Here is a 17,022-nt window from a genome sequence, read left to right as displayed (position 1 = left end):
TACAATAGTTTCCTCTTATTAGCCATGATCTTATTTGGGTCTTGTCCTGGAGCATCAAATTACACCTAAGCTCTAAGCTCTTTAAGGTCTCTTTCAATCTTTAATTTACTCTGGTCCATTTTGGTCCTTGGATCTCATCCAATGACTTTCAATATAGACTCTCCCTCCTTAAGCTACAACTTCACCTTATCTTTTGCATTTTCCTTACATAGTTTCATTGGAACATATAATTTCAATCACTACTACGAATTTACATGATAGGGGATTTTAGTGTTGTCAAGGCCATAGTCTCAATCCCACTTGATTGAACTATACTTAAAAAACTCTCCTTGATAACTTGTTTTTAATGTCTCCTAAGCTGTTTGGACTTGCTTGGTATAACAACTATTGGAAAAATGGAATCTTCCATTATTTTTTAATTAAGAACAAAACCTTAGCATCCTTCTTTTTGTTGTCCTTGAGCTGATCTTTTTCTATTTTTGTTAATGCCCAATAGGCTACCTCATTTTTTGGTTCTACCAAATCCCATATGTATTAAGAAGGAAATAATGTTTTCATTTTGATTGACCAAAAAATCATAATTCTTACTACAAAAGATATAGATTTAAGGATGGGAAATACTATTGTTTCTTTCCATGTCTACTAACTAATTTTCTCAAGGGCTTCTATCATCAAATATTTAGCCCTACAATCTCCAATCCTGACAACTACAACCCTTCTTTGACTATTGCAATTCTTCTTTCTCTAGATTATGACTTTTAAACTATTATTTTTGTGAATTGGGAAGTAATTCTACTTTTGCAATTTAAAAATCATAGATCGTGGTCTCTAAAATAGACTTTCCTTTCATCTATTGGTTTGGTGATAGCTCCCTCAAAATCATAGCTTCTTCATCTGCTACACGCATTCTCACCTAGCTTTCATATTTTTGGTAGGAAATCTCTTAGTTCTATTCTTTTCTTTCAGCTACATTTTCCTTTCCTTCAAGACAACCTAACTCCTGCACACCAAATCCTATGATGCTATCTTAGATACCAATTTGTAAGCAAAGGAGAAAGCCAAATGTATGCTACAATAGACGATAAATTTTTTTGGCGGAATAATTTCAAATAAATTACACTACCTCTTTATAGAGAATTTCATGTGATCCATCTCAACTAAGATAAAGAAGAAAATATCAAATAGGAAACTTACATAATAGATTGGAAAATATGTAGAACAGATTTGGAGATGTAGAAGAGGCATGGTAGGGAAGCTAATAGAATTTTGGGAAAAATGGGAAGACAAACTCAAGGGCTACATTGAATTGTAGTTTAGTTTCAACTTTGTGGCCCCTTCTAGTGGTTCCTCATGTTCTAGCTTCATTCCATCCATTGTTACTAACTCTTTATTCCTAAACTATCAAGTTCTCGCTCGAAATTTGGTCCAACATGCCTAAATAATTCACTAGCTACCTCCAATCATTCCTCCACCACTTCTCCGTTAGCTTCTAAAAGGATGTTTCTTCTTGGACTGTTGTTCAATCCAAAAAAAAGAGTCAATCCATCTCCTCCTAGAACACTCGAAATTGTTTCATTGGGTCCACTACTATGTCCCAAAATCTAAATTCTTAAAATTCAAAGTTTATAAGGATGAGTGATTGTGAGGATTCCCCCTTGATTACAACATGTCCTAAAACATGAATGGGCCTATTCAGAATGGGTTATACATGTATAGAGATAAGTGTGTCCCTATGTTTCATAAATAATTAGAGTTAGTGAATGTAATATTAAGATATGGAAAGATATAAATAAGTCTGATTGGTAAATGTATAGTGATATGTGTAACTAATAGATAGATGATAAAGAAAAAAGGATGTAACTTTGAACAAAATTATGTCATTTATTAATATATCTATATATCAAGATACTTTTTTAAAAATGAACACAAAATTAAATGAAAAATTACATCAATACACAAATTTTACTATTAGGACTTCGTAGAAAACATTTCAGTTACATCTTACCTATAATTCTCAGCTTATATAGCATATACTATTTAAAAAAATCTCCCCATTAGAACTTTGTTTACAACATTTAATCCATCACACCAAAAGCTTGGAAGGCAAACCAGCAAAACACCACACGGAAGAGACAAGTTACCTAAGAAGTAACAAATTGGAGACTAAACAGAATTAGAAACAATTTTAACGAGCTTTACATCTTTCTTCCCTCTTTGTACTATTGTCCGAACAGATTTCTAATTAATAAATAAGAACTATATAAGCAATAAAATATGTTAATAATCATAAAGGAATCCAGCTTTACTTGATGAAAATCACTCTCTATCAGCTTCCTTTTATTCTGTTCTTCGACGTGGTGCTCCTTGCACACCAAATTTACATTTAGATTTTAATTACATCATGTTATATTTCTAAAATCATCTCATAATTTAATTGACCTGAGAGTAGACGAAGCTAAATGTTGTTTAATCTCCACCACAGCCGCCGCCACAGCCACCGCCACAGCCACCGCCACCGTCACCGCAGCCGCCACCGCCGCAACAGCAAACACACTCAACACCGTCGCCGCCACCGCCACCTCCACCGCCATCAGCACCAACACCACCACCACCACCATTGCTGCCGCCGCCACCACCACCATCACTTTTTTGTTTATCCTTTTCTGTCTCAGAAGCAGCTACTGTGAGGGCCGTAGCGGCAACAACTCCACCTGCAGCACCAGCTGCTCCTGCAAACCAAACATCTCTGTGCCCAACATCACTACTCTTCTTCTTCTTCTCTCCTTCACTCACTTGTCCGAGTCTTAACTCACTCTTCTTCTTCTTCTTAGTTTCAGAAGCACAGGAAATAACAACCATTGATAATATCATTAGCTCTACAAATAGCATAGCCATAAACATGAAACCAGGCTGCAGAGCACTTGGAATTTCACGAAGAGCCCTTGACATTTTAGAGAACTATTTGTGACTAAAGTATTCAGTGTATGGAATTGTTATTGATATTGATCTTATGGAACTTCTAAATGGATTGTTCCTCGATGAAAGTCTTCCAGTAATTGCTTCTTCCTCGTAGACTACGTAAAAGTGGTTTTCTATTAGCTTGAATTGACGTATAGTTAACCATTTCCATATTTGTCATTCTCTACTGACAAATTATGAAAATATTTTTTTTACCTTGCCAACTTGGTTATCATAAATTTTGCTATTGGGCTGCTTCGTGAATCCTTCGTTTTCTTGTCGGAGTTCACCTGTATAACGCTGACACATTGACGGCCGGCACGTTGAAGATAAGGTTTCCCACTAATTTATGGCGGGATCTATGGTTTAGGCTAATAGGTCGACTATTGTGGATTATTCCAAGGAAAGCAAATTGAGAAAAACAAAGCATTCAATTAGAATGAGCGATGAGAAGAATATATAAATGTTTATCTACTTTGGTTAATAAAAATGCTTGAATATTATATTACGATTCTTTTGTGATACAAAATATATCATATTTTTATAACTTAGATGTCAAGATCTCATTTATAATGATAAAGATTAGAACAATATAACTTTATAAATGGAGTTGGATTATATAACTTTTTTTTCATCTTAAGTTTGGACTATCTAAATACTGAAAATTACTTTAAAATTGTGTGAATTGAATATGCTATATATTTGTCATACACAAATGTGTGGTTTTCATGTTTTTCTTTCTGAATATTGATTATGTATAGTGGGGATAATAATGATGGTATACATCCATGTATTTTATATCCATGTCTTACTCTAAGGACACTGACAAAATTTCATGTGGTAAAGTAACGAACTAGAAAAAAATCTACTTAGAAGAATGGTCAAGTAGCTCGACACTAAATTGATTATAGCTCTTGCTGCTAAGGATTTGATGATACGAAATCCTAAGCCTAGGGTCACCCTATTAATTATGATAATCAAAAATTAATATTATTGAACATAATAGTTTGTAGCAATTTGAAGACTTGCAAACAAGTAGTAGGTCAAGATAAAGATATAAGTTTGAATTTTCAAATGGTATCTCAACTAATATCTTGACATTAGATTTTTAATTTTAGCAATAATCTTTTTTTATCATGCTATAAAATCCAAAAAGAAAAATTCAAATCAAATACAGAAAATTTCAAATTCTACACTCACTATAACCAAGACCACATATTAAAAAAGAATCATTATAAATAAATTTAAATGATTAATGTAATAAGAAACTACTCCTGAAAAACATGTTCTACCCTTCTTCCATAGGATTTGAAATACTAAGGAGTTGTCATAGACATGGAGAGACATAATTAGATGTAAGAAAAATAGTAAAAACACAAAAAAAAAAAGCCCTTTTGAGTGAGCAATTGCATATAAAGAGACTAGAAAAAATATATATCAATATATTTTATCTATCTCTTAATAATAGAAGCATCCAAAAATACAATAAAAATGTAAAATTGATCTTAGAGCAACTAAGCTATAAATAATTCTTCTTAGGATGTCTTCTAATGTGCAAAACATCATTTATTCATTTTATATAATCATTGCAATGTATGATATCATAAATTTTGAGGTGATTTTGTCAAATAGTTCATGCACCTTGACTATGGGTTCCATATTTTAAATACATGTCTACCAAGACACTAGTAACTACAACATCTAAGAAAAATCCATTTTCAATTATACTTTGATTCAGATGTTATAATTTAGCCTTGTATGGTAGTATGCTAGAAGATATTGTAGAGACTGACTTTACACCTACCAAGTTCATTTGCATATAATTTTTAAAGGCCTTTAGTTGGGAATGAAAGAGGACTATTTGAACCTTGCCTGCTAGCCAGGAAAGTTACTTATTGGAGTGAACAACTATTTTGAATTCCTTTCTAAGTTCTTTGACCATCTATTTCATAATGGCTTGTTAGATTGAGCTAAATATTTTGTCTATTGTACTCCATGGAAACCTTGATATCTGTGCAAGTTATGTAATATTTTATACTTATTGAGAATTAACATCATATTTAATAGTAAATATAAAAATAAAACTATGAGGCCGTGTTTTGCCAAATCCCTTTATTTTATTTTCATAAATTTATTAAGTTTACTTGGCAACTCTTTCATGATTAATTAGCGACTTTAATTTTTGAGGATTAATGATGTCGAAAAAATTCGTCATTTTTTTTGGCATTTAAGAACAATTAGTTTACTCACTCCTATGGTTGTGAAGAAAATATTTTGATGGACACTTGTTCAACAAAATCTTTTTTTAGATATGTAAGTTGAATTAGTGTTTGTAAAGTGAACAAAGTTGAAAATAAAATATTCTATGCGACCATTTTTCAGTAGAAATGGGTCCTTTATTAGCATTATAAGGCTCAATATAAATTTTTAAAGAAGCCTCATTTTCCCTCAATAGCAAGTTGATAAAACTCTAAATGAAAGGCATATTGGAGCAGTAATCGTAAATAGTGTATTTTCACATATTCACAATTCTCCTAGCCCTTATCCTCCCCATCAATGATGAGCCATATAGTACATAGCTAGTCTAAAAAAATTAGAAGATGAATATTATGTTCTATTTACAAAAAGATATTAAACAAGAATGGATAGATATAAGATTTTTTTGGTTTTCCCGTTGCACTAAAAAATAACACTAAAAGAATAATACAAGTGTGAGAATATGGGATCTCATATAGAAACACACATTTTTGAGATGGTGGGCCAAGAAGTATGATCATAAATCGAAAGAGCTATTAAAAATAGTACCTCATAACGAATAACAATGATAATTGCTTTTCGTAAAATTGGTACTCTAGCACCATAAGTGTTTAACTCATTGAATGATTCCCACAAATTTCCATGAGTGTAGAAGGGCATACATTTAGCCTCACATACCATCAACTGTTATTAGATTGTCTACAACCTAAAAAATGGCCCCATAGTTAAATTACTATATCTCTAACCTAGGGAACAAACCTTTGCTTTGTTAAAATTGAAAAGAAGCTAAGGTGTAGAATATGCTTCCTGACACTAAATCGTGGGGGAGATAATGTAAATTTTCTTAAAAATCTTATTTTTTACATAATAAAAAACACATATAGAATGACATATACGACATGAAAATTGATTAATAATAAACACAAGATATATCATTGGGAAAACCCTTTTCAGAGAAAAGCTCCACACTCTAAAAGCTAATCAAGATATTATTTATAAATCAACAACAAAATAGAATATATATGTAGAGAAAGCTTCTCATAGGGGTATCACCAACTAGACATTAGTATAACTCAATAGGTATTGTAGACACCTAAAATTGTCCTACTTAATTAAATAAATATTTTTATTTATTTACTTATTTTATTTTAAGTCTTCTATTAATTAAATAAATTCTTATTTATTTAATTAATTCATTAATCCTCTTCTAAGCCTTTCCTCATTTAAATAAATACTTTTATTTATTTAAATTGTCCCTTTCCTAAATTAAATAAATTTTGTATTTATTTAATCGATCCCACTTCTTTTATTAATTAAATAAATCTTTATTTATTTAATTAGTTAATCCTTTTCTACCCATGACACGTGTCATTCATCTCTTAATTCTTCTCTCACCTACCCCCTTTATCATTTAGTTATTTCCTCTACATACCCTTTAATCCTAGCCGACCATTTATCTTTACACGTCATAATCTTATCCAGCCATTTCTTACAGTGTCTTCTATATAAGAGGATACTCTCCTTCATTATCAACCCTAATCATTTAATCATCTAATCATCTAATCATCTAATTGATATTATGCAATCAAGCCTTCTTGCAACCAAGCTATCAACTATATTTTCGGTCTTTGTTCAGCTCTTGTGCACACATAAAATCTGAGAGCAAATATATCAAACAAGATCAATATAGATTGAAACCCTACTTGACATGTGAATGGTATATCTTGTTTTGTCATTATTGATTTGCATGATCTTAGGTATCTCTATTGGTATTGGTGAATGTTTCATTGTAGGACCTAGATTGTTTGTGGTTGGATCTTTATGGTTTTACAATAAAAGGATTAATTTTGGGAGCAATATAGCATTTTTTCTGGATTTTCTTACATTTCTAGAAATTTATCCAAATTCTACAGGGGCCCTATTTTTTTTATTTTAATTTGAGTGAAAAATATTTCATGAAAAATCAGATCTTTAAATATTAGGGTTTTGCAATGTTTTGATCATATCTCACAAATAATTTATAATTTTTGCATCAAATTTGTTTTTCAGGTTGGGGACAGTATCAAGAGTGTTCAATCCAAAACTATTATTTTTTGAATCATATTTAAATTTTCTATGAATTTTGTATGATTTTTCATAAAAAATTAATTTTGGGAGCACATTAGCAATTTTTTTGTATTTTCTTACATTTTAGGAAAGTTCTCAGAATTATATAGGCAACTTGTTCTTTGTGATTTTAGTTTTTATGAAAAGTAATTTGTAAAAAAATCAGATCTTTAAAAATTAGTGTTTTGCGATGTTTTGAGCATATCTCACAAACTGCTTGGAATTTTTTTAGGAAGTTTTTTTCTGCAGGTTGCGAATGGTATGAGGAGTTTCCTGTAAAAATTTCAGATTTTTTGGATCAATTTTCAATTTTTATGATTTTTTAATGATTTTTCATAAAATTTAATTTTGGGAGCAAATTAGCAATTTTTTATTTTTTTTTCTTACATTTTTGGGAATTTATTGAAATTATGTAGGTAGTTTGTTCTTTATGAATTTAATTTTGATGCAAAATAACTCGTGGAAAATCAGATCTTTGAATTTGTCAAAAAATGAATTGTCGAAGGCCCCTATTTCACAAAGTCATTTGGGATTTCTAAAAATTTACCTAACTTGTGTGCTTGCAGGAGGGGTATTATTTCACAACGAGTAACAAGTTTGGTGTAGGACCTTTGGCAAAGATTTGATTTTTAAATTGCTTTCTTTGTCTTCTTTAGTCTAGCAAAACACTTCAATTGGTGCTCTAAAATGAACAAGTGTCTTTTGTGTCTTGAGAAATAGGGTCCTTTTGTTTTACCTTTAGAGGGCCTGCCTCCTGAGTAGCCCATAAGGATAAGTGAGAGGGAATGACCTAAGTGGTAATAAGCTAAAGCCAAACTCTTCCAAGCCACTATAAATAAATGTGTTTTTGATGAAAGTTGTAAGCAACTGGTGCTAATTAGTTCATACCAATGGCATGTCTCTCCATAAAATCTATAGAGTACAACCTCTATAGGCTAGGAGCCTTCCTTAATGGAGCATATTCTGCCACATGTATGGCCACTCGAACAGATGCCCTTACTAGATACCTTTTGTGTTAGAAGCCAAAAACCTTATAGTTGTTGGCATAGGAGGTCGGACCTCTGAAGCGGTTCACATTCTTACCATTCTTAGTAGAGATACAAAATTTGCTATGGGGAGTTTTTCATGGAGACTGGTTCTTGGCTTCCCCATAGAAGTGAGTGCTGACGGTGGAGCCAATGGGGTCAAGAATCTAAGTATCTACTCTGAATCGTATAGCTTGGGGTAAACCCCCCAAGTGAGATTCAATAACTATTGTCTCGGCTAGCCTTAGGATTTGTGGTTGCATGATCAAAACACTCAAACATTTTCAAGCAAAACAAAGAAAAATTGTGTCTACCATGTCTTCCAAGTGTATGTAAAATGAACAAGGACATTTTACAATTACACTTGAAATTGAAAGACTTTATCATTTTTGGACAAAACCACCTTCACACATTGGGTCTTTACTATTTTGTTGTGTTTTCTTGCCACTAAAAGTCAAAACATTGAGCTTTGGTCACATTCAACAACTTCCCAATTCAATAGAATTGCAAACAATTTTCAAAATCACATCTCGGTTTACTTAAACTACGTTTGTGTTCAAAACTAAGAAATTGCAAAAGATTTGTTAAGAGAAAAAAGACTTAAGTTTTTAGATTCAAAGAGCTTATAAGGCTACTTCCTATAGGGCTTCATTCTTCAGTCAACCTGTCTTGGTCATACATAGTCAATCATTTTCCTTCACTTGCATTTCCCTCATATATATTTTCCAAAGTTGAGTCAAAACATTACCTTGCTTGTCCTCATCACATTTTACAAACATTCTACATCACAACACTAGGTGATTTTCGCATCAAGATCTATCATCATAGGGTCTCATTTGGTCTTCTTGAGTCAAGTTCAACTTACCTCATCAAGAGATCCATCATCTCTTTGTAAACCACACCTTACTCTCAAACAAACATACTTTGGTCTTATACTTTTGGACGGTGCAAGTTTACCCTAGATTCATCTATATTTCATACATGTCTACGTCTTCCATAGTCTTTGCATTTTCATACTACCTTTCATTTTGGTCAAGACTTTAGTCCATGGTTGAAACCCATTCACAAAGGTCTAGAAGGGAATTCTAAGAAGCTTTGAGGTCTTTAAACATGAGTACCTATGACTTTGATGGAGACAAGTTCTAAAATCCATTTGAAAACCACAATAATATACCAGACAATGACAACAATGATAATAACAATGGAAATGCTAATGACAATGACAATGCATCTATAGATTTTGTAGAAGTTGAGAAAACTCTCATGGATCCCCATTTTAATAGATTGGTTCAAGAAATCATGAAAAGGGATAGACAATATTTCCTACAAGTTATGGCACAAACTGGAACAAGATTACCTCATGATTTTGATATGTCATAAATTTTGGAGGATGATACAAACCAGATAAATCAAGTTAATACAAGGCATAAGAGGCCCGATAATGGTGGTAATAGAAGAGATAATCTTGTTCTTGAGTCACCTTCCTCCCTATTTCAAAAACCTAAAATTCCAAACACATACACTCATTCTCATTCTAGTTATGACAGAACCTCTCATGAACAACCCCACAGTTGTCCTTTCCCATGGAGACAAACTACCACCATGCATGACCATGATAATACTCAAGATCATACCAATGCATACAATTAAACTCAAGTGAATATTCAAAATCATGACACGACGAGACCCCATGTCAGATTTGGGGGAAATATCCAAGATCACCCTTATCATACCTCCTATCCCCATGGTCATGACATGTATCGACCTAGACCTAGTGCTCCTCACTGTAATACCATACCAAGTGGTCCATATATAAGCTATAACTATATGAACACATATATGATAAATACCATCCATATATGCATGATATCTCTCCTCCTCCACTCGGTGGCTCAGGCATGGGACTAGCTCAAAGAGAAAAGACACCACCTAATAATGACTAGCAATAGCGGATAAAGGACTTACAAAATAAAATGGCAGACATGAATACATCACAACAATAGTATACAGTGAGAGATATATGTCCCTACCCATTTGATAGAATCATTCCAATGCCTCCATTTCCTACATATTTTATAACACCAAAGTTTGATAAATACAAAGGAAAAGGGAATCTCAAGGAACACATAAGACATTTTTTCTTAGCTTGCATTGAGGTAGCAGTAGAAGAAGCATACTTGATGATATTATTTCCACAAAGCTTAGTAGAACAAGCAATGGAATGGGTCCTCCAACTTCCAGCTGGAATTAAGTCATGGGGTGATCTAGCAGATGATTTCATACAACACTTCTCATACAAAATAGAAACAAATGTGTCAGTGGCCAGCTTATGCAATACTAAGAAGAAACATGGGGAATCCTTTGCTTCATTTTTACAGTGATGGAGAGGTCTTGCTAGTTGTTGCTCTTGCGATATACCACAAAAGAAAATGCTAGAAATGTTCACACAAAATGTCAACAAGGATATTGGATATGAGCTAAGAAAAACATGTTTGTCTACCTTAAAAGAGGTCATTGAGAAAGGAATGTCGATAGGAAAGTCCTCATTGAACAAGGTGTCATCAAGATATTCAAAGAGAACAAAGACAAATCAAATGGGAAAGAAAAATCCCTCTTTGGAACAAGAATAATAACATAGTCAATGACGGGGTAGTAGATGCAAATGTTGTGAAACCTAAGATAACTTTCCCTAGTGCAAGTTCTTCTAACTCAAACAATCAAGTGAACAATCAAAGGAAATAAAAACCTCGAAGGAGGTACACTCCATTGGGATAACCAATTGAAACCGCATTCAAGAAATTAGTGGTAAGAAAGCTCATAACAATCCTAGATAATCCATGATATGAGCCAAAAGTAAAACCAAATTGGTGGAATGATGATGAATATTGTGAATATCACAAAAGTAAAGGGCATTTAACTAGAAATTTTCATAGATTGAAAAATATCATACAAGATCTCATTGACAGAAGTGACATAGAAGTGGATGGTCACACCTCCAATGAAGAATATGTGATGTTCAAGGAGCCATTTCCTAAACATGACAATGGAAAAAAAAAAAATAGCAATAATCAAGCTAATTATACTGAAACACCCTATGATTATAATTCTACTATTAATCATATTTCAATGGACAATCATGTTTCTACTATCGGGTGAACCCACAATAGTGGGTTGGGCTTTTTTGCCAACTTTGACAATGTAATATTCATTTTTAGAAAAAACTTTAGATTTAGACACCTATTACTTCTAAACCGTAAGGAATTTGTAGATGATGTGAACTAGTGATTTGTGTCATTTTTTATCTAGATTCTAAAACTATTTTTTTGATAATTTTTGGAATCAATTTGCTTCCATTTTTCTATCTCCCTCGAAAACTAGTTTTTTTCTAAAAAACAACATTTTTAAAGAGTGATACTCACTTTGTATAGCATAACTTTTTTCTCTATAATAGATATGAACGTGATTATTTTGAATTTGGTTTTTAAACATCCATATCTAGTGTTTGAAATTGGTTTTTTAACATGATTATCTTCAATATTTCATATTTTATTAAGATTTGAAGTTGAGTTAACTATAATTTTGACATATATCCATTTGATATTACATAACTTGTTGTGTATGTAACGAAGATCAATTTTTTTTTGTTAGAAAGAGGACTTCAATACCTAGTGGTGTAAATATTTTTTAGAATTTTTTGGGTGACGTTTACTATTTTTCCATAAGCATTGAACAAAGAAGTTCATGGTCAGTGAAAACCCTACATTTATAAGAAATTAAATAAAATATATTAAAAATTATACTATTTGTAAAGTTTATAATAAGGGCTAAATACTTTAAAAAATAAAAATTCTAAATGAATTCATTTGACCCCCCAAAGGTTAATGTAAAATTGTTTTTTATCAACATTTGATAGATGCAAAGGAGACTCCATTGCAAGTATGATTTAGAAGTAGAGAGGCTCTATTCAAGAAATTTTGATCTAAGATCCTTTGATCTAACTCTCTTCAATTAATCACTTCAAATGGGACCTCTTAAAGCTTAAATCATTATATTTTCTAAAAAAATGTATGATTTCAGCAAAAATCAGGATGTGCGAAAAAATTGAGAACCGACATTATGAGTTCACCCTATCATTATAAAGGACAAAACTCTTGAAGGTCCTACCCAAAGGAGTAAAGTTGTTTTGAAATGAATTGGACCATCTTCCTCATCTTCTAAAGATGAAACCTCTAAATGTAATGTCACAACTCGTCGAGGTAAAGTCACCTTGCAAGGTGTTACACCTAGGACCACAACCTTAAGCATCATCCACCAAGCATGAGTATGACCTTGTAGATCAGCTAGGGAAGACACCCACCCTCACTCCGTCCTTGAGATTTTATGCAGATGCCCCACATATAAAGTCATCCTTGATAAGCCTCTAAGAGAGACTTTTGTACCCACTTATCTGAATGTGGACTAGTTTCAAGCCATGGTGGGGTACCTTTCTATTCTACATAGCCTTACATTCACAGAAGTTGATCTTGCATCCATATGAGAACCATACAATGCACCCCTCTATATAGAAGCCTTTCTCCACAAAAACTGAATAAAATGAGTCCTGATAGATGGAGGAGCAGGTCTGAATATTTGTACATTGAATAATATTAAACAATTGGGATATTTTGAAAAAGGCTATGAATTATACACATGCAATCACCATTAAAGCATATGATGATGAAGAGCACTCATTAAAGGGTATGGCCACCTTACCTCTCAGAGTTGGTCCAGTTACAAAGGATGTGGTATGTCAAGTCCTTGATTTAGAACTCACATATAATATACTCTTGGGACATCCATGGATTCATGAAATAAGAGTCGTTCCCTTAACATATCACCAATGTATCAAGTTACCACACAATAGAGTTGAAGTGACCATTAAGGGCATTCCAAATCCATTCATATATTGCAATAACCTGCAACCTAGATTAGAAATAACAATCCTATTCAATCAAGAAGTTATTCCATATTCAACATATGATCATGAATTATTGAAAGCTTCTACATCCAAACAAATAGAAATCAAAGAAAAGTTCATTATTAAAGACCTGGGATGTGGTGAAAATATCTTTCATGTTAATAAAAGCCCACTATCTCCTAAGGTATTCAGTTGACAGGAACAATGTATAAATAATTTGTAAGAAATTCAATGTGAACCACCTAGTGTTGTGGCTACTAAGTTTGAATGCAAATCTCCTCAAGTGGTGCAAGCAACTCATGATATCAATAGTCCTAAGAGTGGTTCTAACAAAGAATCTATTGAATATATTGCCAACCCTCTTGAGAACTTCTATAGCTTTACCATTTCATCTATTCATTCCATTTCCACTCCCCTCCCAGAATTGGATCAATAAGAATCAGAAAAGCTCTTACTTATTGGGGATAAAAAATCAAGCTATGAAAAGAAAAATCTAAAATTCAAAAATAAAGAAAAGGACTTTAGTCAAAATTAAAATCAAAAGCTATTAGACTCTGAAAAAATCAAGCTCAAGGATAAAAATAATATGAAAGAAAAAGAGAAAGAGATGATCTACCCTAATATCAAAATAAATAGGGGCAAAAGTTCTACAATTTTAAGTCAAAATGCATACTTGTTGATCCTAAGTCTCCATCATGTCATTATACTTTCACTTCTTTTCGCAATCATAAGCCTTCATCACTCATCCACTTGTTCAACACATCATTTCCCTTCTGGCAATACATCATGGACCTTTAATGGAGCTTCCTTGAAGGACTTTGTTGTTAGGGATTCCCAAACTTCTTTAGGTGACATGCATATGGGCCTACGTAGTTCACACATTAGTAATTATACCTTAGTTCCTTCATCAAGGAAGATAATCAAGGGAGAAACATATCATTCAATCAAGGAATGACATAACTACAATCATAAGGTAAAGCCTCACACATTTGAGGTAGTCAACTTAGTTCTTTGAGAAAATCCTAAAAATCAGTAAGACAAAAGAGAAGAAGGGCAAGTTCAAACCAAATTGGCTGGTCCCTACATCATCAAAACAGTCTGTGGATCAGGTCCATATCAACTTTCAACACCAAATAAAGAACCTTTGGAAGATCCAATTAATAGAATTCACCTTCACTGGTTTTACACATAGCTTTTCAGAATATCCCATTATAAAAAATGCAAAAAAATGCAAAAAATATCAAAAATACAAAACAATCATAACAATAGATAAATCGTTACTTAGCGAAAACTTGGAAAACAGGTTCCTTGTGACACAAAAAAAAATAAAAAATGAAAAATTTGAAAAAAAGTAAAGAGAAATAAATTTGTCCAACAATGAAAACCACTTTGGTGGTGCCTTGGGCAAGTATCATGATGAAAAACGGGTTACTGGTGCCATGTGTAGAGACATTGCACCTCCTTCTTTTAGGATTCAATCTCATCCTTTCACTTTGCACACACTTACAACCTATCCATCCATAATAAGTTTATCCATTCCCATCATGGCTTGTTATTTATGAACCTAAGATTGGTTAGCCGTTCATAATAAATCCTCCCTTATCACCCTTTCCTTCCATAATAAATCAGGTCCAATCTATAACTGGAGCAAGATGCTAAATCTAGTGATGGAAGTGGTACCTTGGGCATCCCATGTTTTGAGGAGTATCATCTTTTTATCAATCCTTCTTTTCGCACACACTTCGCAATAAAAATATTTATTTGCATCACCAATCTGTAATAAAGTTTTCTTCTTCTTCTCAATAAAGTATCGGTTTCATGTATTCAGTCAATTTCAGATGAGACACAAGTAGGAGTGGGCTTTCAACAAATCAAATCTTTCAGTAGACTTAGGCAACAACATGGTTTTTAGCATTCTGTCCTTTATCGGGATGCCAAAATTGTGACCAAATCAAACATGTGGCAAGAAACACAAATAAATTGAAAATTTCATTGTGTGTTGGTGTCAAGTCTTGGTTTCTTTTAATTTTATCTTTTGGTGACATGTATTTTAGCTTTTCTGAGATGTCTCTGACTAGAGATTCTATCTCTAGGATGTCTTTGACTAGAAAGGCAAGGATGGGATATGATTTACCTATTGTATTTTGTTGTCTGTGGATTGTCTCTTAGTAATGCTATGACATGTCCAAGGGTATGAGGACACTGTGCATCTAGTATGAATTCGAGCATTCCTTGTTTGTGACTATCTCATCTCCATGCAAACGGGTACAATGACTTTCTGGGTTGAACCTATACCTTGATTGTCATAACCTATTTGCCATAATAAAGCTTAATGATGATAAAGTGCAAGAAGCTCTTTCATTTCCATATCTTCTACCTTCCATCCTCCTTTCTTGATTGACCTCCATCATCCTTCTTGAGTCTGTGTAGCTTGCTATCACATGACTGAGTATAATGATGCGCCAAAAATATTTACATTTCATATAGTTTGCACCTACATTACCACATATTAGCATTTCATATATACATATAGATATCACAATAGCATCATATCTTGCATATATCATTGGTTAGTATCTACATTCACATATAAAACATAAAATGCCAAAATAATAATAGATCATGCATCTCATCTTGTACATAACTATATCATATCATTACCATATACTCATTTGCATTTAATACATATAAACCCAGAAAAAGACCAAAAATATATTGCTTTTCATCATTTACATATTTGCATCCATATCATAAACATCATCATAAAGCATATAGAAGCATCACATAGAACACATGCATATAGCTGCTGCAAGGATGGATCATCTTATATATATATAAATCAAAAAATAACAAGTGTCATGATACAATGATGTCAATATCTCATACGGTTGCAAAATCAGCCAAAGGTGTCTACATCATCATACAAAAACTGATACAAAATGGGATCCAAGAGAGCTATGACAAAGACCCTCCCTCAAAGCTGGCAAGCCTCAAAGGAATCTAAGCTCCCAAATGGTCAACCCCTGGATCATCTCATTTGTTCCCTCTTGCAGACCCTATGGGACCATATTTTCACCAAAGCAGTTAACAATATTGTTTCTGGCCAAATCTTAGGGATATACATAATGTGTCTCAATCACATCACCTTGATTGTAGCATAGTCCTCAATTGTCAAATATGTTCCTAACCGTTGTGTCATAGGGAATCTCTATCTAGACTCAATCTCGGGTAAGTACTCTTGCATCCAATCAAATCAATCATGTCAATCCTAGTAGTACTCATGTTCATCCCATAGTCTTTCTTATCTTATCCTATCCTAGCCTAGTGGTACCTATGTCCATCACATGGTGCTACTCATCAAGCTCTATCCTAGTGCTTATGTATATCACATGGCATTGCATCCTAGTGTATATGTTTATCACATTGCACTATATCCCATCTTACTAGAGCACTCGTTGGATTTTATCAATCCGATGACTTATCCTATATTCATCTTAGCAAACCTACATGTTTTAGGGAGCTTGTTGAGTGAATCCTCTTAGTATCTTATCCAATTGGCAATATATGTTTATCAGAGAATTGTCAATTCTAGCCTTGTTTTTAGTTGTCTTCCCTAGGGCCCCTATTTGAGTGAATCCTCTTAGCAGCTTACCCAATTGATAGCGTATGTTCATCATAGAACTATCAATTTTGACCTCTTAAGACATAGACACGATTTTG

At 33.0% G+C, this 17,022-nt stretch overlaps 1 protein-coding gene across 1 annotated transcript; it reads right to left on the bottom strand.

Annotated features, from left to right (window-relative positions):
• Positions 1–2,466: 2,466 nt before the first annotated feature.
• LOC131041087 (glycine-rich protein 5-like) lies at positions 2,467–2,949 on the bottom strand. Its single transcript, XM_057974064.2, has one exon. The coding sequence runs from the start codon at positions 2,947–2,949 to the stop codon at positions 2,467–2,469; it is 483 nt and encodes a 160-aa protein (XP_057830047.2).
• Positions 2,950–17,022: the final 14,073 nt, after the last annotated feature.

This window comes from Cryptomeria japonica, chromosome 11, assembly GCF_030272615.1.
Source record: "Cryptomeria japonica chromosome 11, Sugi_1.0, whole genome shotgun sequence".
In the NCBI taxonomy this organism is placed as follows: Eukaryota; Viridiplantae; Streptophyta; class Pinopsida; order Cupressales; family Cupressaceae; genus Cryptomeria; species Cryptomeria japonica.
This window is presented reverse-complemented; position numbering and strand designations above follow the sequence as displayed.

Bases quoted from the DNA above. Each gene is read 5' to 3' on its own strand.
- LOC131041087 (XM_057974064.2), bottom strand. From the start codon at position 2,949: ATGTCAAGGGCTCTTCGTGAAATTCCAAGTGCTCTGCAGCCTGGTTTC.